Here is a 19,373-nt window from a genome sequence, read left to right on the forward strand (position 1 = left end):
ATTGACATACATTTCTCCTGTTTCTCTCCCTAAGATTCATTCTCTTTTCTTGCCCTGCCTGGAGAGTTCATTATAAGATAAAGCTGCATTCCATAATATATTTTTGCAATAATTAACAGTCTAATACTCAGCAGCTCTCCCTAACCTGGCCAGAACTGAGAGCTGATCGAACTGTAAATCACTGGATGGTTTGAATTGTTATCTTTTAGTGACCTCTAGTGGCTTAAACCGGTATTAAGAGTAGGCCATGCTGGAATTGTTTCCTCTTGTGAGTATGTGCATGCATGTGTGCATTATCATGGCAAAATGTGGTTCTGGAGAGTTTTTAATTGGGGAAAAACCACAGAGGAGGTTTTGAGTAATTTATCTTTTTGAATGTTTCTGTCTGATGATTGCATTACTGCTACGAGGTGCAGTCACAGAACAGATGTGCAGTTGGGATCAAAAAGCTTGTGAGTAAATCATTTATTTTAATGTGTAAGTATAGTTGTAACTCACAGAAATAAATTCACTCCAATTGTTTTTCTAAATTGAAATGTATTTAAAAGTGAAAACCCAAAAAGCTGCAGTTGCATGTCCAGAGAGGGGAAACAAATACAAAAGCCAAACTGGAAACAGCTCCTGTCAGTAAAATTAGTATTACATGGAATCCCTCGATCACTAGAGGGCGCCACCAGTTCAACCCGGCTTAACAGTGCAACCATTATTATTTCAATACAGACTTTGTGTTTCATCTACATCGGGAAAATCTGTAAACACTTCATTTTACAAGTCTTACATTTCTTCATATAATTTTGTTGCAGTAGAAAATTCGACTAGCGACCGGTACATTAATGGGAAACCCTAAATGTTTGAGCACCCTCTATGAAACGTCAAGCTACCCCACAGCACCCCCAAAATAAATCTCTGGCGCCGCCACTGAGCCTGCAACCCCGTTTTGAAGAAATGTGCAGTGCAAAACAGGCTCATGCAGCCACTGTGATAAGACACACTTTTTTGCCAAATATCAGCCTTTTCTTTCTTTTCATTTTTTTGCACAGATTGCAAAGTAATATAACTTATTGTTCGAGCAAAGGGATTGCACAGTTGTATTATGTATTTATTTTTTTGAGCACACAGACTTATGGAGCATTGTTTTATTATCACTGTTCTACCAAAGTGATTTTTTTTTTTTTTTTTTAAAGGAATGCTCACGTTCACATTGATGTATTTTAATAAATGTTAACTTGGCCCATTACGTGACTATTTGTGTTGGGGGGGCCCGACTTTTTTTTTTTCTCCAAAGGGGGGGCCTGGCAGAAAAAGTTTGAGAACCACTGGTTTAAAGTAAAGTCAGTCATTGCATCAGGTTAGCTGTTAGCTTGTCCACAGGAACACATTAAATGCAACATCTATGAAGAATTAAGCTTCACATTTTTTTCTTAAATTAAATTGGTGTTTTTCCTGTGATTACAATCAAATTACACAGTTATTTTCAGGAAGGTTTCAGGAAATTGCAATTTATTAAATAAAACCTTTATAAATTACTATTGATCACTTCAGAGACTGAGGTGTTCAAACAGTGTAAGACCATAGAAACTTGAATTTTGAACTCAACATTTTATTTGTGTTCATTGCTAAGGTTATAAGACTCCAGTGTGTATAACAAACAATCATTATTGCATGTTTAAGTATTTCCAGTATATAAGCCTGGTTTTGCATTTAAGGATCAACCTTTTTTGTTATTGCTGGTGCAGTCTTCATCAGTCTCCAGTAGAGAGCAATGCAAAGCTGCTGACTCTGACTATGAATGATGCATGATACAGCCTGCACAGGCTGCAAAATGTCAGTTCCTCCACTTTAAAGCAAGTGGGAAAGGCAGGGTGCTGCTCCCTCATGTTGACCAAACCACTCTGCTAAATCATGTTGCTATTGCTGAGTTTGGTCCACTCGAAGATGTCCTGCTCGCACACAATGTCTGAGTTGATGAGCAGGTAGCGGTCACCCACGCAGAAGTGCTTTTGGCAGGCGGCACACTTGAAGCACTCCAGATGGTAAACCTTGTCCCGCACCCGCATCGTCATCTCAAACGCTCGAATCCTCTTCTCACAGGACGCACAGAGACCGTCCTGACCAAACAGCCTGAATGGATGATGAGACATAAAGATTATACTGAGAAAAAGATGGAAAACTGGATACTTTAAGGAGTCCATGAGTCTCCATTTTACTGCTTTTAGCCTGACTTTATAATACATGGTTTTAAATTACTTCATTACATAAAAGACAGAATAAAAGAAAATCATTATAATAATTATAAATGTCTTGAATGCTTGGGCTGCCTGCACCTTTTATAAGACAGGCCCACAGGATGAGGTGATCCTGCATAATGCAAAAATGTTCCTGAAAACTACCAAACCGCAAATATGTGTTGCAAACTTAGCCTGGTTAGTAATCCAGCTGTTCCCTGAATCATATCAACATGTTTGTATAAAATGGAGAGTGTTTCCCACATTTTGTTAAAGGGTGAGCTTGGCAATATTATATATAATAAGAGCCTATGTTCAACCTAGTAAGGAAACATGTCACGTGTTGTAACAATGTGGCTTATTGATGTTTTTTAAATAGTTTAGTTGAGTAGACAACAATGGAGGTCTAAAATGGCACAGAGAGGAATATCAGACTTTTGATATTATGCATTTCCTTGTTGGCTTTTCATTGGATTAAATGTGAATAAATGCCTGCTACAAACAACCTGCATTTTAAAATCAGGATCCTACGACATTATTGGACCAACCTGAGGTAGTCTCTCCGACAAAGTTTTCTCCCCAGCTTGAAGTAGAGGCGGCGGCCCACCTCCCCCAGTCGACAGCCACACAGGTCGCAGCTCAGGCAGTCTTCATGCCAGTACTGCTCGATGGCTTTCAGGAAGAACCTGTCCCCGATGCTCTGCTGACACCCACCACACGTCAGCTGAGAGGGGGGCATCTGGAGGACTTCATCCACCGGCTCGCTACAGATAAAGACAAATATAACATTGTAGGGATGCACCAAATGATTGTTTTCTTAAATACTCAATGTATGTAATTACTTTGTTAACTACAATAGAAACTGATTGGGAGATTATTGTTAATTTGTTCAGATTTTAAGAGCAGCCCATTGAGGACAAAATGATCCTGCACTTCCATTTATCGGTCCACTAATTCTAATCTGTCCATTACATCCGTATTCAATTGCAGTTTGATGCCATCCACCTGAGAGAACCATTGGATATTATTAAGTAATATAGCCAAATAACAAATTGTACGTTAATAATAACCCCTCAAAACTAAAATGTCCATTTTATTTTTGTACTCCTTAAAGGTGGGGTATAAATCACTTCAGAAACACTTGTTATATTCCATGGAATGCTCTTAACATCCCGATAGCAATGAATACATTAAATGCTAGACAATAAATACATAAAATTCATCTGCGAAGCCATGGCGCTGTAAAAAGCACGACCAATCATCTGAACCGGCCCGGCTAAAAGAACTGGATGGCCTGCCTGCCTGTCAGCCTTCCATCTGGTGAACACACTTATCTCGTGCCCTCATTGGTCATGTGCGCGTTTGTGTGTGTTGGAGGAGGGGCTCTGTAAGGAAGTCTGAAGGAAGGGGCAGATTTTTTTCGGCTGCGTAGCTACTTTCAAATTCTAGTGCACTCGAGCTGGTTTCTCCATTCTTACCTACCCTTTAAGGCATTACGTTTGTTAAAATCGTCTTATTCTATATATAGATATGTTCTGTATCGGTTTGTTCCAACTCTTGATAAATATATGATGGTTAGAGAAATAATCCAACCCAAGAACCCTTCAATTAATCAAATGCTAATAATCAACATGACTTGTGCATAATCTCAAAAGTTGACAACGTAGTCAATCAATACAGTATAAATTAGAATTAATGTCTGTGTGTTTGATTGTTTCAATAAACATTGTATAAGTACTTACCCACTGACAGGCAGCTGCTTTTATGGGAGTAGACCTCTAAATGCCTTTTGCCTCAAACAAGTCTATATAAAATAAGCTGGGTTTAAATACTGTATCAGTTGTTCTGGTTAACAGTTAACTTTTTGTTGCCAATACTCCCATTATACAAACATTTCACAATCTGCCCTTGGACATGTTCTGGATAATTGTATCTTGCCCCAGCTGGAGAATCCTGAACACATGCTGTCAGCCATCTGCTGATAATGCTGTGAGACAGGCTGTCACAACAATGATGCCTCCTAAAATATATAGGCTGCATCACAAACATTATCAATGCTAAATTATACATAATCTACTTACTCATTAGCTTCCATGGTCTTCCTCTCTATAGCAGAGGACATGTCTCAGATATGATGTCCAGCTGGGGTCCACACCTGTGCAGCTGAATCAAAGACACTTGCTCCTACAGTCTCCAAGACGCCGGTTCAGCCCTTTATTTTGTTAAATGAACACACAGTCCTGCAGAAATGGCCGAAGACTAAACAATTTCGCTCTGAGCAGCTAAGCGATGATGGAGGACACTGTCATCATTTCCTGAGGCGATCACCCGCGGTGACACTTGCATGACTCTCAAGTCTCATCCTGCAGCGACTTCTCACACTGTCAATAAGACGGCAACAATCGGATCAAAAATGTCACTTGTGATGATCTCCGTGTGGGTGCGTGTTTTTAAGTGATCGGGCTGCAGAGACGCTCCTCCTCTGGTCCCCGTTACTGAGAGGCAGCAGCAGCATCGTGTTTAAATACGTCGGGCCCCTCGCTCTCTGCTTTCGTTTCCCTCTTCCTGCTCACGACTGTTTGACAATGGGGGGAAATCAGTCTTAAAGCGACAGCTAAACCCGGCTGGTCTGTCCGGAGGGGGGTTGAGTCGTGAGTCGTGACTGAGACTAATGTGAGTTCATTATTGCTAATGCAACGTGCCGATGGGTCAAAAGATAACGAGTGGCATGATTAGTAGGCTACATGCCACTCGTGTATTTTCTCGGTAATTACAGTGCCACTCATTACTTTCCTTAGAAAAACAGCAATTCAGATGATAGACTTTTAGTATGGCCCACTTTCTAATACATATTCATTGTGTTGCAAACAATGTCTCAATATAGGTAATTTACTAGGAAACGTATTACTTCACACTTATATTTGAAAGTTAAAATCATTAGTAACTTTGATTTTAAATACAAAACACGTGATTAACTTTATTTACTGCAGCATCAGGTCTAAAACCACCAGACTAAGGGACAGTTTAATCCCATAGGCCATAAAACTGTTAAACACCTGAACTCTTGAAAGAACGTATAACATTCATCTGTTTGCAACTCACATATTTCATATTGGCCTAATATCAATATTCTAATTACTGTATAGACTATTCTGCACAGTTTCTATCATATTCTGTTTCTATTATATTCTATTTTATTTTTATTTACTTGTATTTATCTGTTTTATTGTGTTGCACTGTTGGAGGAGCCTGTGACCTAAGATTTTCATTGTCATAACTACACTATAGCTGTTCACACATGAAAATAAGAGCCTTGAAACTTGAATTTTAAGCACGACCACACAGTTTTCACACAGGTGCTATTTTAACCTGAAATGTCCTTGAGAGAGAGAGAAATAAAAAGGTACAATAACGTATATACTGTATGTATACAGTTTAATCAGTTTTTTTTAGTTCATTAGTTACATTCTACCACTGTTAAGATCAGTTTCTAAATATATAATTATTCCGCCTCTATGAGTTTAACTTATTTTTCAGAACTCTTGTATTACAGGGTCGGCCTACAAACAGGTAAACTGATGGAGGAGAGAAGATACATTAAACAACCCCAAAATAAGATTTGTATGTTGTCTCTGTAAGAAAGAAATGAAATGATATTTCTACATCGTTTTTGTTCTCACAGCCTTTCCTTTTCAAACCAGAGCTGCTGTGGGCTCTTCCTCTTATCTGCTGCCAAGGCCTCAGGAGGGAGGGACACAGGCAGCAGTTGGACTGGGCAGAGAGATAAAGCACCTCCAGCAGCCACAGTCAGACACTCGACCAGATGCAACTGAGGAAGATTGCAGGAAAACTCTAACGTGCATCCCTGGGCTAGACAGTGGTTGAGCGGTGTGGGCTCTCTGGACAGGTACCAAGCAGAGAGGGCCCAGGAGCAAGGTGAGCATGCTGTGCTGCGCCAACACACAGAAAGCAGAGCAGCTTAGAGATACAACTCTGAATACATACCCTCCAAATGAAAAACCTTTCAAGGTTTTCTCGTACTGTCTCAACACAACAGCACAGTGCAAGAGCTCTGGTTGCTTATAGTCCTAACTAAATAAAAATGCCACAATCTTTAACCCTAACTTCTCCAATAGAGAACTCAACACAATGTCCACTCTTCTTCTTCTGATCTTAAGCTTTTCCTTAGGTCACAAAACCTCCCTTAGTGGAAGCAAATTGCCCATTTTTCATGGATATGCTCAAATACCAATTTTTGTATTAGCTTTTTAAGGACCTCTTGTACATATTGGCTTACAAATGTATATTTGAAGTTCATTTTTTCCCTACATGGTCTTCTGGAGCTTTAAGTGGTATCACACTGTTTTACTGTTTCAATTGTTAGCCAAGCCCCAACATGCTCATAAAAAGGCTAATATGAATGTCTACAAGATATTTCATAATTATTATACATCCACTAAGGAAAATTAGCTAAGGAATGGATCTTGTAGAGAGTTTTTTTGTACTGCTGTTTCTAAATTAATAATGAACTTTCAATGTAAATGTCCTAAATAAAAGAAGATAAAACAGCAACATTTTGATCACATGGCATATGTGCTTTTGCCAGCACTGGAGCTATACCACCCTTCATCATTATCAACAGTATTCTGTACGATTGCATTAAATAATTTTTGCATAATTCCTTGTTGAAATTCAGCTTGACATATTAAGTAGGCCTAGAATTGTTGGCATCTTAATTAACAGTGTTTGTTTGCACAGAAGTCTTCGTACACGTAACACAACTGTGGTGTTTGAAAAGCTTATTCAAAAGTACACATTGGTACCATGAACCTCCACAGTGTCATGTGATTGCAAGGCTGAAGAACACATTTATGATAGATGAGAAACAAGAAAAGAGAAAGTCAGTTCTGATAAGACACCCAAGTCATCCACTACTTCCTGTGGAGTTGACTGAGAAGGCCCAGAGGATGTGCAACTGGCAGCAGAGATGGAGCTTTCCTGGGGGGTTGGTGCACACTGCCTTCACTTCCTACCCACTCCCTCCCATGCATGATGGCACCCCTCTCAATGCCTCTCAGATAGACGGGTCGGCTCCAGATGGTTCAGTATGATACGAGTCACACGGCTTGCAGCGCACCATAAAAACACGCTTGTTGTCATTAAGCGGTAAAACCCTTATCTCTGTTTTTAGGCTTCCTAAATGTCACCGGAAAGCTGGTGCAAGCGTCATGTCTCAATTCTAAAATGTCTACATATTTAATATGTAATGTTATGTCATGGGCCACACGTGCACACGATCAGTTTTTCCGTGTTGATCATCTACTATATCTATTATGTATATCTAAGGTAGAATTTGGGGAGCAAACGGTTAAGAGTGTAGACAACCTTTTGGGAAGTGGAGTCACTCATGTCCAGCTTCCTGTTTTGCCTGTTTGGTACCCAGAGCATTATGGAGTTGAAAGCAGTGTGGAATTTGAGGGCAGCTGGAAAGTGAGCGTCAGCACTAAGCAACAGATTCATACTAAAGAGCTATTCCTCATCATTCAACAAATATTGTGGATATGTTACAAGTTTGTCTACTAAGTATAATAAGGCTTTTGAAGGATGTACAACCAATATCTACCATCTTGCTGACTCATTAGAGATCTTAAAAGATCTCCTAAATATTAGTGGAACAAAGATGGTAATCAATACATCTATACATGGACTATTTGGCCCAAATTTGCAGGCCATTTCCTGGTTTACGGGGACTCTGGACGTATTGTTGACAATTTGATAGCATAAGGCTGTAACAGCAATAGCAAAGCTGACCACTTCCTGCTTAATCTGAAGTGAAGTGATAACTGGCAACTGGTTTGCTCTTCTCCCACGGATCTTCAAAGGTGGAAATGTGACCATATGGGTTTCAATAAGAGTCTCAAACTGTGGGATTCATTGTACATTCTAAAATGCCAAGGTGTAAAGGTCAGAGGTCAGACGAGGAAACACCCTGGAATTCTTTATAAAATGGCTGGTGGACTGTGTTCAGTGTTGTTGTTTGATTGAAATACAGCAGGCTGCGGAAATTAGTCACTCATTGAAAGGGAGCTTCACTTACCCTTGGGATCCTCCCATAATCAGTATTATCCCTAAAAGAAAACACTTTCAGTGGAACAGTGCAATCAAAACACTGCGCAGCCATGTTAACTGCTTCCTGTATTCGGTAAAACAAAAGAAAGCTGGTCTCACATTCTTCTTGCTCCCTTTTTAAATACTGATGGAAAGTCTGTGCTCAGAAATGAAGAAAAAAAACTGAAAAGCATATAAGCAGCACCACATATATTAGAAAAGTAAGATAATCAAATATGCGTTCACTTGGTTTCAACATACATGTGTGTGTGCTGTGTGTGTAAGCAATTAATTGTACCTTATAATGGTACATTTGTAAATTAGTTTATAAAACATTTGCAGAATTTCCACACATATCAGGGCTAGGGGATGTGCATAAACTAAACCTAATCTGTGAGTACAGTTCCACTCTTTCAGTGTTTGTCATATTGCTGAGCTTCACTGCCACCTACTGGTGTAAGGGGGCAATCTACCAGAATCAGTTTGGTTCTTCCATTTATTCAAGTGCTGACAAAACCCCTTATACAATATTATTTCACATCAGAATTGAATGGTTTTTCTTTCATTAAAGTTTACATCAGAGTTTATTAACTTGAAGTCAAGACAACAGAGATGTCGATGGATTTGTGCTTGTAAAACATGCAGATTGAAATTTGTTTGTTATGTTCTAAACTTGAACAATGGATTAGGGAATACATACTGCACATCAAGACTTCATAACATATATTTGGAGCTAATCTTAGTTCTTGAAAATGCAATGCAAAATGTAATATCTACTGATATTTGGTCTACTTGTTAATTTGACACCTCTTAACATGCTTAAGTCAAATTAGGACAGCCCTGTCAACTGCAGCTCTTCAATATACAATTATATGTTTACTATTGCAGGTTCTGTCAGTGTAAGGTGTAACACTGTAATGTATATTGTATACATAAAGTGTTACAAGTTGGGCTCTTATTTTCCCCGCATGGTGTGGGATTTCACACTGGCAACTTTGCAAGCAGTCTTTTTGTGGTAAATGTTGCCTTCATTTTTCCTTTTACTACATGAATGCATTTCTCCAGTAGGGGCAGAACTCAAACGGCCCTACATCTTTCTGACTCTCACTTTCCGTTCATTTGTGTGGTCCTAGGGCCCCTGCCTATCTATCCAAAACAACCTTTTGACCAGCTTACAAATGCATTTAATGTACCTTTATTATTCATGGAATATCATTTTACAATATATATAGTTGGATTATAGTATCATTCTGGATGTGTACTTTGGATCTGATTGTTTTACAACCAGCAATCTAATTTCTCAAATAAGTTATTAAACCTTAACCAATAAGTGTAAATGACAAGCATCTTCAGAAAAAAACCAGCCACTGAACTTGAACTTCAAAATGACGTGCAAAAGATGGCAAAGTCTTGTATTGCCATGTATAGCTGCAGAAAGAAACACTGTATATGTGTATATGGCACATGGATAGGGCCTTTACAATGTACATTTTTTATAATGTACAGTTTATGGCATAGTATAGAGATGCCTAATCAAAGCTAATGATTGTGCATGTTTCCTGCCAAGAGGCTGTTGACTATTTTTGCCTGACTACAAATATCACATCCTTATGTTTAAATGTGACAAGGTTGATTATTTATTAAACATTCAAATTGATATTTGTATGTTATATTTGAAAGTGAGGTTATTATTAATCCTACCTTCTTTCGGGATTTAGTATTTATGGTTTATATATGCAGGCATGTCTTCGACGCCTAAAAACGGAGCTTCGCCTTTATAAAGAGTTTCTCCGTCTTTCGCACCGTCTCAGTTGTCGGTGAGGCCGGCGGGGCGGATCCCACACTAGAGTAAAAGAGAAAATAAAGCAACACAACAACAATAATAACAACTTGGCCGTTTCCTATATTTCACTAGCAAGCTCCCCTCTGGATACATACCATAAAGGTGGGTATATCTTCAGTCCTGTTGCCTGGGGAACGCGGCTCCCGGCCGGCTGCTGGTTAGCACGCGTCGCCGAAGCTACAAGAAAACCGAGCTAGCAATGCGTGAAGATGCTAACGTTAAGTCAACGGTCTGTGCTAACGGTGGTGTGGAGGGCCATTTTACCAGACCTCAGATAACACCGGCGACCTGACCGTATGTCGGGGCTGACTAGTCCAAGGAGCTGGGAGCCGAAGATACAGCTGTGTAGCTGCAGCTATAGGGGACATAATTAGGTTAACTAAGGAGAAATGTGGGGTTCAAAGAGTAAGACTAAAGTTAGCCAGTTGCTGTGATGAATGGGTTTCTGAGGGTGAGGGATATACTGGAACTTGTATAGTTTTTTATTCGGAAGCTTAATTTCATATGTATAACCAGCGTCAGAAATACATATGTGATTGTGCCTCCAAATCTGAAACACTGGCAACATCGACCTTAATTGTTCTGTAAAAACTATTAATGTAATGTTCTACCAGTCATACTTTACTGTAACGTTACTGTTTTGTTCGTGCTATTAAATCTCACCTCAATCACTTGTATCACTTTCGTTATTCCATTCGTTAAAATGTTTGCTATTCTTAAGTTAATACACAGGAAATCTCTGTGATATTTGAGTCGTGGGTTCTTTGTCATTCACTTTATCTAGGCCCACTGTATCATGCAATCTAACATTACTGCATGGATGTAACACTTACCGTTAGTTAACTCATTGATTAATCAGGACACTTTTGATAAACAATCACAATCAATTGGGCTTTTCTTTATTTTTGTTTTCATTTCAAACTGTTCCCTTTAGATTTTGGACTGTTTATGAGTTTGTGATTTTTAACAATTGTATCTACAGTGTTGACATTTTACATATCATGCTGATTACACTTATGTCAAATGAATCCTTTGTCCATGAATTTAAGTTATTTCTAAATAGATGTAGGCATATCATATCTATGCTATCGCCATAAGTTAATTTTTCACATTTTCATCTATAGATGCCCTCAGCGATGAATGCAAACGGGACCATGCAGTCTGCCAGCCCAGATGTGGGATCCGCTCCAGGGTCAATGGGTAATTTTGCTGGACAGCCTGAAGTCATGAAGCAAGTGCTTTGTGTACTCGACAAGAAGGTCCGCAACATGGAGAAGAAAAAGGTGAAGCTTTTGTTCCAGACGCTTTCTCATAACAACATGTGGACATGCTGTTGTGTTTAATGTTGTGGCATGACATGTGTCTCACTCAGAAGCAATCTGTAACTGATATCTGAAGTGCCCTTGAAAAACTAAATCACTGACGAGAAGATTATCTTTACTTTTAATATGTACTAACATATTAAGAATTTGCTGCATTTTGGATCTTCTGTTACAGAGTAAACTGGACGACTATCAAGTCAGGAAAGATAAAGGGGAAAATCTGAATCAGGACCAGCTGGTGGGTGCACTGAAGCCTTATCATTCTGTACATTAGCACGAATAATCCTGTCATTCTTACAAGTACTTTTTCCTTTGCGTTTTATTAGGAGGCCCTCTCCAAATTCCAGGAAATCATGCATAACTTAGAATTCGGCCGAGATTTGCAGAAGGCGTTCATGACACTGGGACAAGATGTAAGTATGACATTTTTAGTTTTTGTTCAATTTCACCTCAAGAGTGATGTTGGACCTGACTTATAGTAACTTGACTTTTTGTGGCTCATGTACATTATCATTAGATCCAGAAGGCGGTGAAAAAGACTGCGCGGAGGGAACAGCTTCAGCGGGAGGAGGCCGAGCAGAAGCGGCTGAAGACGATTCTGGAGCTGCAGTTCCTGCTGGACCGGCTGGGAGAGGACGCGGTGCGGCAGGACCTGAAGCAGGGCGTCAGCGGATCTCTGCTGACGGATGCAGACCTCGCATCTTTTGATGAGTTCTATAAACTGGTGGGGCCAGACCGTGACCAAAGCATCAGGTAGAACTGAGGCATTGATATCTAGATAGATTTAATTTGAAAAAAGCTTTTTTTGGTTGTTGTAAACAAGAGAATCTGTATCTTATCCCTTGCAGGTTGGTTGACCAGTACGAAGAAGCATCGGTGCACCTCTGGGATCTGCTGGACGGGAGAGACAAGGCTGTGGTTGGAACAACGTGTAAGTGACATTTAACTTGGAGCCTATGATTGTTTGCGAGCAGAAGACCTTGATATTTTGGTTAATGATTGCTCAGGGTAACTATTTCGAGCACACCCAATTTACCAGCTCAAATGTTCTGTATCTTCAAACTGAAAAGGAACTTCATTGATAATCTGTTAATCATTAACTATATTTTACGATCGCGGCAAAAACAAGCAATCTGAAGACATTCATTCAAAGTAATAACAAGTAGCAGCCCTACTGAAAGGTAAAATATTAAGTTAGCATAAAAAGGGATGCATTATTTAAGTAATACTTGCTTTATTAAGATTCCCAGCTGGTGATGACAATTGTTGGCAGAACATTTAGTCAGATGGTTGGTGACACAGCAGTCCTTGTGATGAAACTGACCGTAAGTAATTTCTTGGAAACGTTCAAGTAACCCCAAGATAAGTAAGCTAAAATGGTCAAACGCTCTGAACAAGACATTCTTGTTATAAAGTACTGTAGGCTCTATGTTAATGTTAATGTAGCCCAGTATATATTGTATTTTGTGAATGCAGCATGTGTGCAGTGTTCTGATGTGAGTAATCAGGCCTTGGGGAAATTGATGTTCTGCATTCTCAGCGCTCTGGCCTCAGGGCTGCTGCATTCTGCTGTGGGCCAAGCCTGAGGGCTGCTCCTGACTCAGCAGCGGGAGGGCAGGGTGCCAGTGGCCTGTGGTTCCACTGGTCAGATCTCCGGAGCCACATTAGGATGCTTGTGACCCAGTTCACTGTAGTGACACCAGCCAAGGCTTTCCCCTCAGTGAGGAGGAGGTCTTACTCTGTGACTCAGGCTGATTCTTTTTAAGGCAGCAACAGACAGCTTGGCCTGAAGCATGAGGCAGTGGAGGAAGTAACACTGACCTGCTCTTCCTGAACAGCTAAACGTGGAAATGCCTGAGCTAGCTTAAAGGCTTGATGGGTTTTCTAGTGAATGAAGTAATGGTTGTCGAATGACTTGGTATTGATTGTTAAAGTAGCATATTTCTTATCGATTTAGTCAGCCATTAAGGACATTTAGGCCCTGGATTTCTTTGATCATAAATTCGTTTTTGGTTCATCTTTTGACTCTTCCAGTGTGGAGATCTGGCCCTGAAAAATATGTTTCAATATGTCTTGCATGTATTTAAATGTTTTGGTGCTTTCACATTCAATATTGTTGTTTTGGGGGAAAAGTGATTTCCCTTAACATTCGTGCATCCATCAAGATTAAGCAAGCAGTCACAGGGTTGCTTGCTTTTGTTGTTGGATCACTCGCAATTAAATCTGATCAAACCATACCCACACTGTCCTGATAAAGTTTGTCTTTGATTGTGGGTCGTTAAACTGGGTATTTAATTTTGTTGTGTGTCATGCATACAATGATAACGTTTCAGACCAATTAAAAGCACTGTATTTAGTTTGATTGCTACAGTGTGCTGTGTGTGTAGTCTAGCTAGCTGAACTACACACACAGCAGCCTCTTTCACCTCGCCTCCCCCCAATACCATGTGGACCTTACTTTAATTGATGTTTTATTGTTGTGTGGATTTCTTTCCAACAATGTGCTTACGATGTAATTCCTCTAATAGACAAGGCTCTGAGAGAGACTTTGGACCAGGTTCTGCTCAGTGGGTACTTTGACCGGGTTCCATCTCACCAAAACGGCATGTGTGAAGAGGAGGAGGAAGTGGTAGCCTCAGCAGCAGCTTCAGCGGTGGCAGCAGCCGTAGCTGAATCGTCAGAAGCAGAAGAGCAGACTGCTGATCCAAGTACTAACCAGTCTCTGAAGTCATGCTGCATTAAACTCTATTTTGAAATGCTAATGTAATAAAGCAATAATAAAATCAGCACTGCATTCTCTAAATAGTTTTTCTCTTTACAGAAACAGAAATAATTGAGGAGTTCACAGAGCCCATTGCTGTGGAGACAACAGAGGTGAGATACATTTCCCCCTTTCCAGTCAGGTCTCGGGGCTACTACTCTTTCCTAGCGTTGTGCTGATAGTTTCTTCTTCCCCCTGTAGTTCATAAACAGACAGTTCATTCCCGATGGCACATACAGCAGCAGTGAGAAGGAGCAGGGGGACGAGTGGACCACGGAAACAGAGGTATGCTGCAGGGATGGTTCTTTCTGGGATTTACATTTATTTATTCATCTTGTGTTGCTGATTTTTTAAATTATTTTCTTTTTCTTTCTGATTTTAGCTATGATTGCATTCTTTAATATATAAATATATATTATTATTTTGTGTTACTTTGTGGTTTGTGTTAACTATTTATTTTCACCTACTTTTGTTTGCTTTTTAGTTGATTAAAGTTTAAAGAAATCCCTTTTAAAGTTCAATAAATGCGAGGTTTTCCAACTTCAATGACTATTCATGTATATATTTGTAATGTCAACATTTACATTACTGTCAATATTGACCAATCATTAATCGTCGTTATAAATCTGCAGCAATAACAATTACATGTCATTATCAGCTTTGAAGTTTAAATGAACAAACTATGATATTAGTCAAGTTGAATCTTATTTAATGATCTGACTTTAAACCCACAGGTAATATCTATTAAGCACTAACTATACAAGTTGTCTGTTTTTGCTGTATGTTTCTAATTCATCTGTTCTGTCTCCAAAACCCTCAGGCAGCCGCTGCACTGCAGCAGCAACAGCCGCCGCCTATGCAGCCTGCCGTTTCACCTGTTGCTATGGAGACCCACCCCTTGAATTTAGCGTCTCCTGTGCCGCCAAACGACCCCTTGGTCAGGAAGCAGGTGGTAAAGGACCTAATGGCACAGATGCAGGGAACGTACAACTTCATGCAGGTGGGAACTTTGTTCAACACGATTGACTGTAGACATTAGACATTAAGCACGGTGCTCATCACTCCTCTGCTCTCAGGACTCCATGCTGGAGTTTGACGGACAGCCCATTGACCCCGCCATTGTCTCAGCACAGCCCATGAAACCCGCTCAGAACATGGACTTACCACAGATGGTGTGTCCTCCAGGTATGGTTATAAAGAGAAATCCAGTTCTGGTGATCTTGTATAAAAACATGACATTTGAAAGCTTGAAATTACTTTTCTGGTTTACTAAAGGTGCAATGCTCAAATCTTCTTAGTTCACCCAGAGTCCCGGCTATCGCAACCCAACTCCTTTCCTGTCCAGCCTGAGCCCACACAAGTAAGTCAACCCTGGAACACTGACTGTGTAGCCATGCTAAATATGCTTTGAAAGAGGATATGTTTTAATGTTTAATATCTGTGTCCAGGTTCCTATTGTTTCCCCAACTCCGCCCCCCATGTATCAGAGTTCACACACGCCAGACCCTCGAACCCCAACAGATACCATCGACCCCATCCAGGTAAACCATGCTCATCAGATTTGAGCCGATTGTCAATCAGGAAACGTTTCTTACTTTAGACTATTTTGTTTAACAACAATTGCAACATTTTAAGTTTAAAACGTTTTTTATAGTCCTTTAAGTACTGTATAAGTATACAAACCGAGAACCAGCACCAGTCCTGAATTCAGTTGACTAAAAAATAATAGTCTTAATGAACTAAAAGCCTGTAAAATATCCTGTTTGCAAGGCTGTGATGGTAGGTAGCTGTATTATTTAAATAAGAGCCAGGGGAAAAATGAAGGACATGACTTTTGTTGTCAAATATCACATCTTCATTTTCTCTTTTGATCCTGCCAAGAGAATGTAACTTGGAATTTGCATTGTAATACCTGCACTTAAATGATATACGACTTTGAACAATGTTGTGACCCTCTGAACTTGTTTTCCTCTTCGTCAGACCTCCATGTCGTTGTCGTCGGAGCAGCCTCCGCCCCCCACAGCTCTCCCGTCTGCCTCTCAAACACAAGTTTTCCAGCCGGTCTCCAAAGCTCCGCACAGCAGTGGCATCAACGTGAACGCAGCACCATTCCAGTCAATGCAGACAGTAAGGCCCTTGTGATGACACTTACTGAAACATCAAACGTACTCAATAGTTGTTCATGGTATCCAGAAATACTGCTATTTAAAGCATTTTGTGTTTTTAGTGTACTCAAATAGAATGTGTCCTGTCAAGCAGGTAGAAATGCATTTCCAGGACTTTGTGCATCACTGCCAGTGGAATAAAATATATCACTAATGACTGTCATTAGGGATTGTTAGTGCAGTCCTTAAGTGTGCTCTCATCATATTGCAGTTGTATGGGTTTTAAGTGAAGCCGCTGAATCCAGGAAGTAATGAGTAATGGACTTTACTCCTAATGAGCCTGTGACCTTTCCTCTGGTTTTGGCTTCACTACAATGTGGCCCTTGTTCTCCCCTCAGGTGTTCAACCTCAATGCCCCAGTCCCGCCAGCTAATGAGACAGAGGCTTTGAACCAGGCCAGCCAATACCAGAACAGCTACAACCCAGCCTTCAGCAGCCCGCCGCAGCATCCTGCGGAGCCAACAGAGATGCAGGCAGAGCAGCTGCAGACTGGTGGGCACATGTTTTCATTTTGTACTTACAGGATTGATAGTGCAAGATTTGTCTTCCTGACATAAAGTTACCAATAACTCTATTCTTTTTTTTTAGAACTTTTTATTTATTCCACAAATATATAACATACATGGAGATGTACATAAAAGTCACCCCCGCCTCAGTTTACAGTCCACTCAAATCTGGATGTTACTGCTCACATACACATACATACATTACCCCTTTCCTTCCAAGTCTTGGCAAATTATACATAAATACAGACATTAATTTAAATTCTCTGACCTTTCCCTGGGTAGTCGGTACAATTAACTCTATTTTTATTAATAAATATTGTGTTCAAATTATACTGGAGATTGACTTGCATCCGTTTTGGGGCACCCACTGTGTTTTCTGGTAGTTGGTGCCTTCCATTCCCAGGACCAGTCAGCAGGCCAGCAGCAGGGCCCGGGCTTCACCAGGCAGGGCCAGTCCTTCTACAACAGCAGAGGCATGTCCCGCGGCGGACCTCGCAACGCCAGGGGGATGATCAACGGATACAGAGGCTCCTCGAACGGATTCAGAGGTAGGAACATATCCTTTATTTTCACTTAAGTGACATCACCTCATCTGTTAAAGATAGGGCTTTTTGTCATTCAGACATAGGTGTCAATTACATTATGGCTTAAGTCAGACTTAACAGAACCGTTACAGAAAAATGGCATTGCTGACTTAGATTTTTTAAATAAATGTTGAAGCCTCAGTTAATGATCTTTGTTAGCATGGTACTCCTTCTCACAGTGAGATCAAATGTCCCTATCGATATTATTATTCATTCGAAATATTTTGCCTTTTTGTCATTTAAAATGACAAGAATTTACAATTATTAAACACTTTTTTTCTTGAATTATGTAACTTCATACTGGTGTTGCTTTTCAGTTTAGGCATTTTGATTACATTCAGATTAATTTAACTGTCTTTTTAACATAGTACCAGTCAAAGTAACCCAGATTCTTGTAGACATTTAGAATTGCATGCATGTCTGAAGGGTCAAAATGTTCAGAGCTTACTTGGTATACATTTCAGGAGAAGCTTTTGAAGTTTCAAGTCTTCATTCTTTCAGGTGGCTATGATGGATATCGTCCTCCTTTCGCCAATACTCAAAACTCTGGTTATGGACAGACTCAGTTCAACACACCTCGGGATTACTCAAACGGGAATTATCAGAGGGTATGAAAGAAGCTTTCAGTCCTCACACTCTGTTGGCTTTGCTTTCTGTGGGAGTAGTTTCTAACATGTGGTTTTTTTCCCTCTGTTGCTCCAGGAGGGTTACCAACCGAACTACAAGCGCGGCGCGGGTCAGGGACCCAGAGGAGTGTCGAGAGGCAGCACTCAGGCGATACGATCCTGAAAAGGCCTTTCATAATGACTGTGACTGACTAACTTGCACCACACTGAAAATTCCATAACGCATTCGCCCCAGCTCACTCATGTTCTTTTTTTTTTTTTGTTCTTTATCAGTGGTATTTTTCCTGTCTCTTAAATCAAAGTAAACTCTGCTTTGGTATTTGGAAATATTAAATTGTTTAAAGTCTGAAACACAAGCTGAGCTGTAAATCCAATCATCGATTTACACATGCCATGAGCTACAATATTCCTGTAAACTTGAAAGATTTCATAAGTTATTTTTTGTATAAAAAAATGCACCTGCCACTGCTGGTCCAACCCTTGGGAGTTTGTTCCCCTTCTTGGTTCTTTACTGTCATTTTGGTTTCTAAAAAAACGTTTTTATGTTCAATGAGCTCCCGTTTCCTTGTTTGTAAATTGATGTTGCTTCAAGAGCTTCAATAAAGTTGTGTTGCATACCCATGCTTCAGCCTTAGTTTTCCACTGTACAGTTACTCAATCTGAATCAGTTTAATTTGCCAGATGTGTGGACACTACACATAGAAGGAGATTGTTGTTAATGCACACATGTAGACATGCAGCTAAACATAAAGGACCACTAGGAAGGCCATAGAGCGCAGCCCAATCTTCCACAATGTAAGGTGTTCTTCCTTGGCCCATGATACACACTTGCACCAAGTATCATGAAAATTGAACCAGTAATGTTTTCCTTAGTCCTATAGACATAGAGAAACAAACCAAACTAAGCTCTGCGGTTAAGTTTTCAAAGGTGAATGCACTTAAACATTTAGCTATTATGTTCCTAAAAATAGGTGAAAGAAGATACATTTATTAAGTAACAATTAACAATAACATACAATGTTTTAAAATGTGACTGCAAATTATAGTCCAATGATAATAGACTGCAATATGCTGAAGTGAATGATTAGTGTAACACCGTACGTGACGAGTGCATACATTTCTATTTTAATTACTATATCTCATATGCTGCCTTTCAAATGTCGTATCACCTGTAATTTGTTTACAGCAACAATAAGAACTTGTGTTGTTTTTTTAGTATTTTGACTGTTAGGC

At 39.9% G+C, this 19,373-nt stretch overlaps 2 protein-coding genes across 3 annotated transcripts; one reads left to right on the forward strand and one right to left on the reverse strand.

Annotated features, from left to right (window-relative positions):
- Nucleotides 1–450: 450 nt before the first annotated feature.
- Nucleotides 451–4,848, reverse strand: lmo2 (LIM domain only 2 (rhombotin-like 1)). The gene is made up of 3 exons (XM_034204963.1): nucleotides 4,307–4,848; nucleotides 2,774–2,989; nucleotides 451–2,121 (listed from the first exon to the last, which is right to left on the reverse strand). Exons 1-3 carry the CDS (start codon nucleotides 4,345–4,347, stop codon nucleotides 1,896–1,898), a joined length of 483 nt encoding a protein of 160 aa, XP_034060854.1. The 5' UTR covers nucleotides 4,348–4,848; the 3' UTR covers nucleotides 451–1,895.
- Nucleotides 4,849–10,103: 5,255 nt separating this feature from the next.
- caprin1b (cell cycle associated protein 1b) lies at nucleotides 10,104–18,774 on the forward strand. Of its 2 annotated transcripts, XM_034204910.1 has the most exons (18): nucleotides 10,104–10,278; nucleotides 11,301–11,459; nucleotides 11,674–11,736; nucleotides 11,825–11,911; nucleotides 12,016–12,251; nucleotides 12,347–12,429; nucleotides 14,027–14,206; nucleotides 14,320–14,372; nucleotides 14,461–14,544; nucleotides 15,080–15,259; nucleotides 15,336–15,444; nucleotides 15,558–15,619; nucleotides 15,708–15,800; nucleotides 16,240–16,386; nucleotides 16,763–16,916; nucleotides 17,314–17,478; nucleotides 18,016–18,122; nucleotides 18,217–18,774. In XM_034204910.1, the coding sequence occupies exons 2-18, from the start codon at nucleotides 11,301–11,303 to the stop codon at nucleotides 18,301–18,303; spliced, it is 2,049 nt and encodes a 682-aa protein (XP_034060801.1). In that variant the 5' UTR covers nucleotides 10,104–10,278; the 3' UTR covers nucleotides 18,304–18,774. The 2 variants fall into 2 exon arrangements, with proteins under 2 accessions (XP_034060801.1, XP_034060802.1); XM_034204911.1 differs by lacking the exons at nucleotides 10,104–10,278; nucleotides 15,708–15,800.
- The last annotated feature ends 599 nt before the right edge of the window (nucleotides 18,775–19,373 follow it).

The sequence above is a fragment of the Gymnodraco acuticeps genome, unplaced genomic scaffold (assembly GCF_902827175.1).
Source record: "Gymnodraco acuticeps unplaced genomic scaffold, fGymAcu1.1, whole genome shotgun sequence".
Taxonomy (NCBI): domain Eukaryota; kingdom Metazoa; phylum Chordata; class Actinopteri; order Perciformes; family Bathydraconidae; genus Gymnodraco; species Gymnodraco acuticeps.

What these genes read in the sequence shown, in the direction of transcription:
- lmo2 (XM_034204963.1), bottom strand. Translation starts at nt 4,347, where the DNA reads ATGTCCTCTGCTATAGAGAGGAAGACCATGGAAGCTAATGA. An exon ending in AAGACCATGGAAGCTAATGA is followed by an intron (nt 2,990 to 4,306) that starts GTAAGTAGATTA and finishes CTTTATCTGTAG; the next exon opens with CGAGCCGGTGGATGAAGTCC. An exon ending in TGTCGGAGAGACTACCTCAG is followed by an intron (nt 2,122 to 2,773) that starts GTTGGTCCAATA and finishes TCATCCATTCAG; the next exon opens with GCTGTTTGGTCAGGACGGTC.
- caprin1b (XM_034204910.1), top strand. Translation starts at nt 11,301, where the DNA reads ATGCCCTCAGCGATGAATGCAAACGGGACCATGCAGTCTGCCAGCCCA. An exon ending in ATCTGAATCAGGACCAGCTG is followed by an intron (nt 11,737 to 11,824) that starts GTGGGTGCACTG and finishes GCGTTTTATTAG; the next exon opens with GAGGCCCTCTCCAAATTCCA. An exon ending in GACCGTGACCAAAGCATCAG is followed by an intron (nt 12,252 to 12,346) that starts GTAGAACTGAGG and finishes TATCCCTTGCAG; the next exon opens with GTTGGTTGACCAGTACGAAG.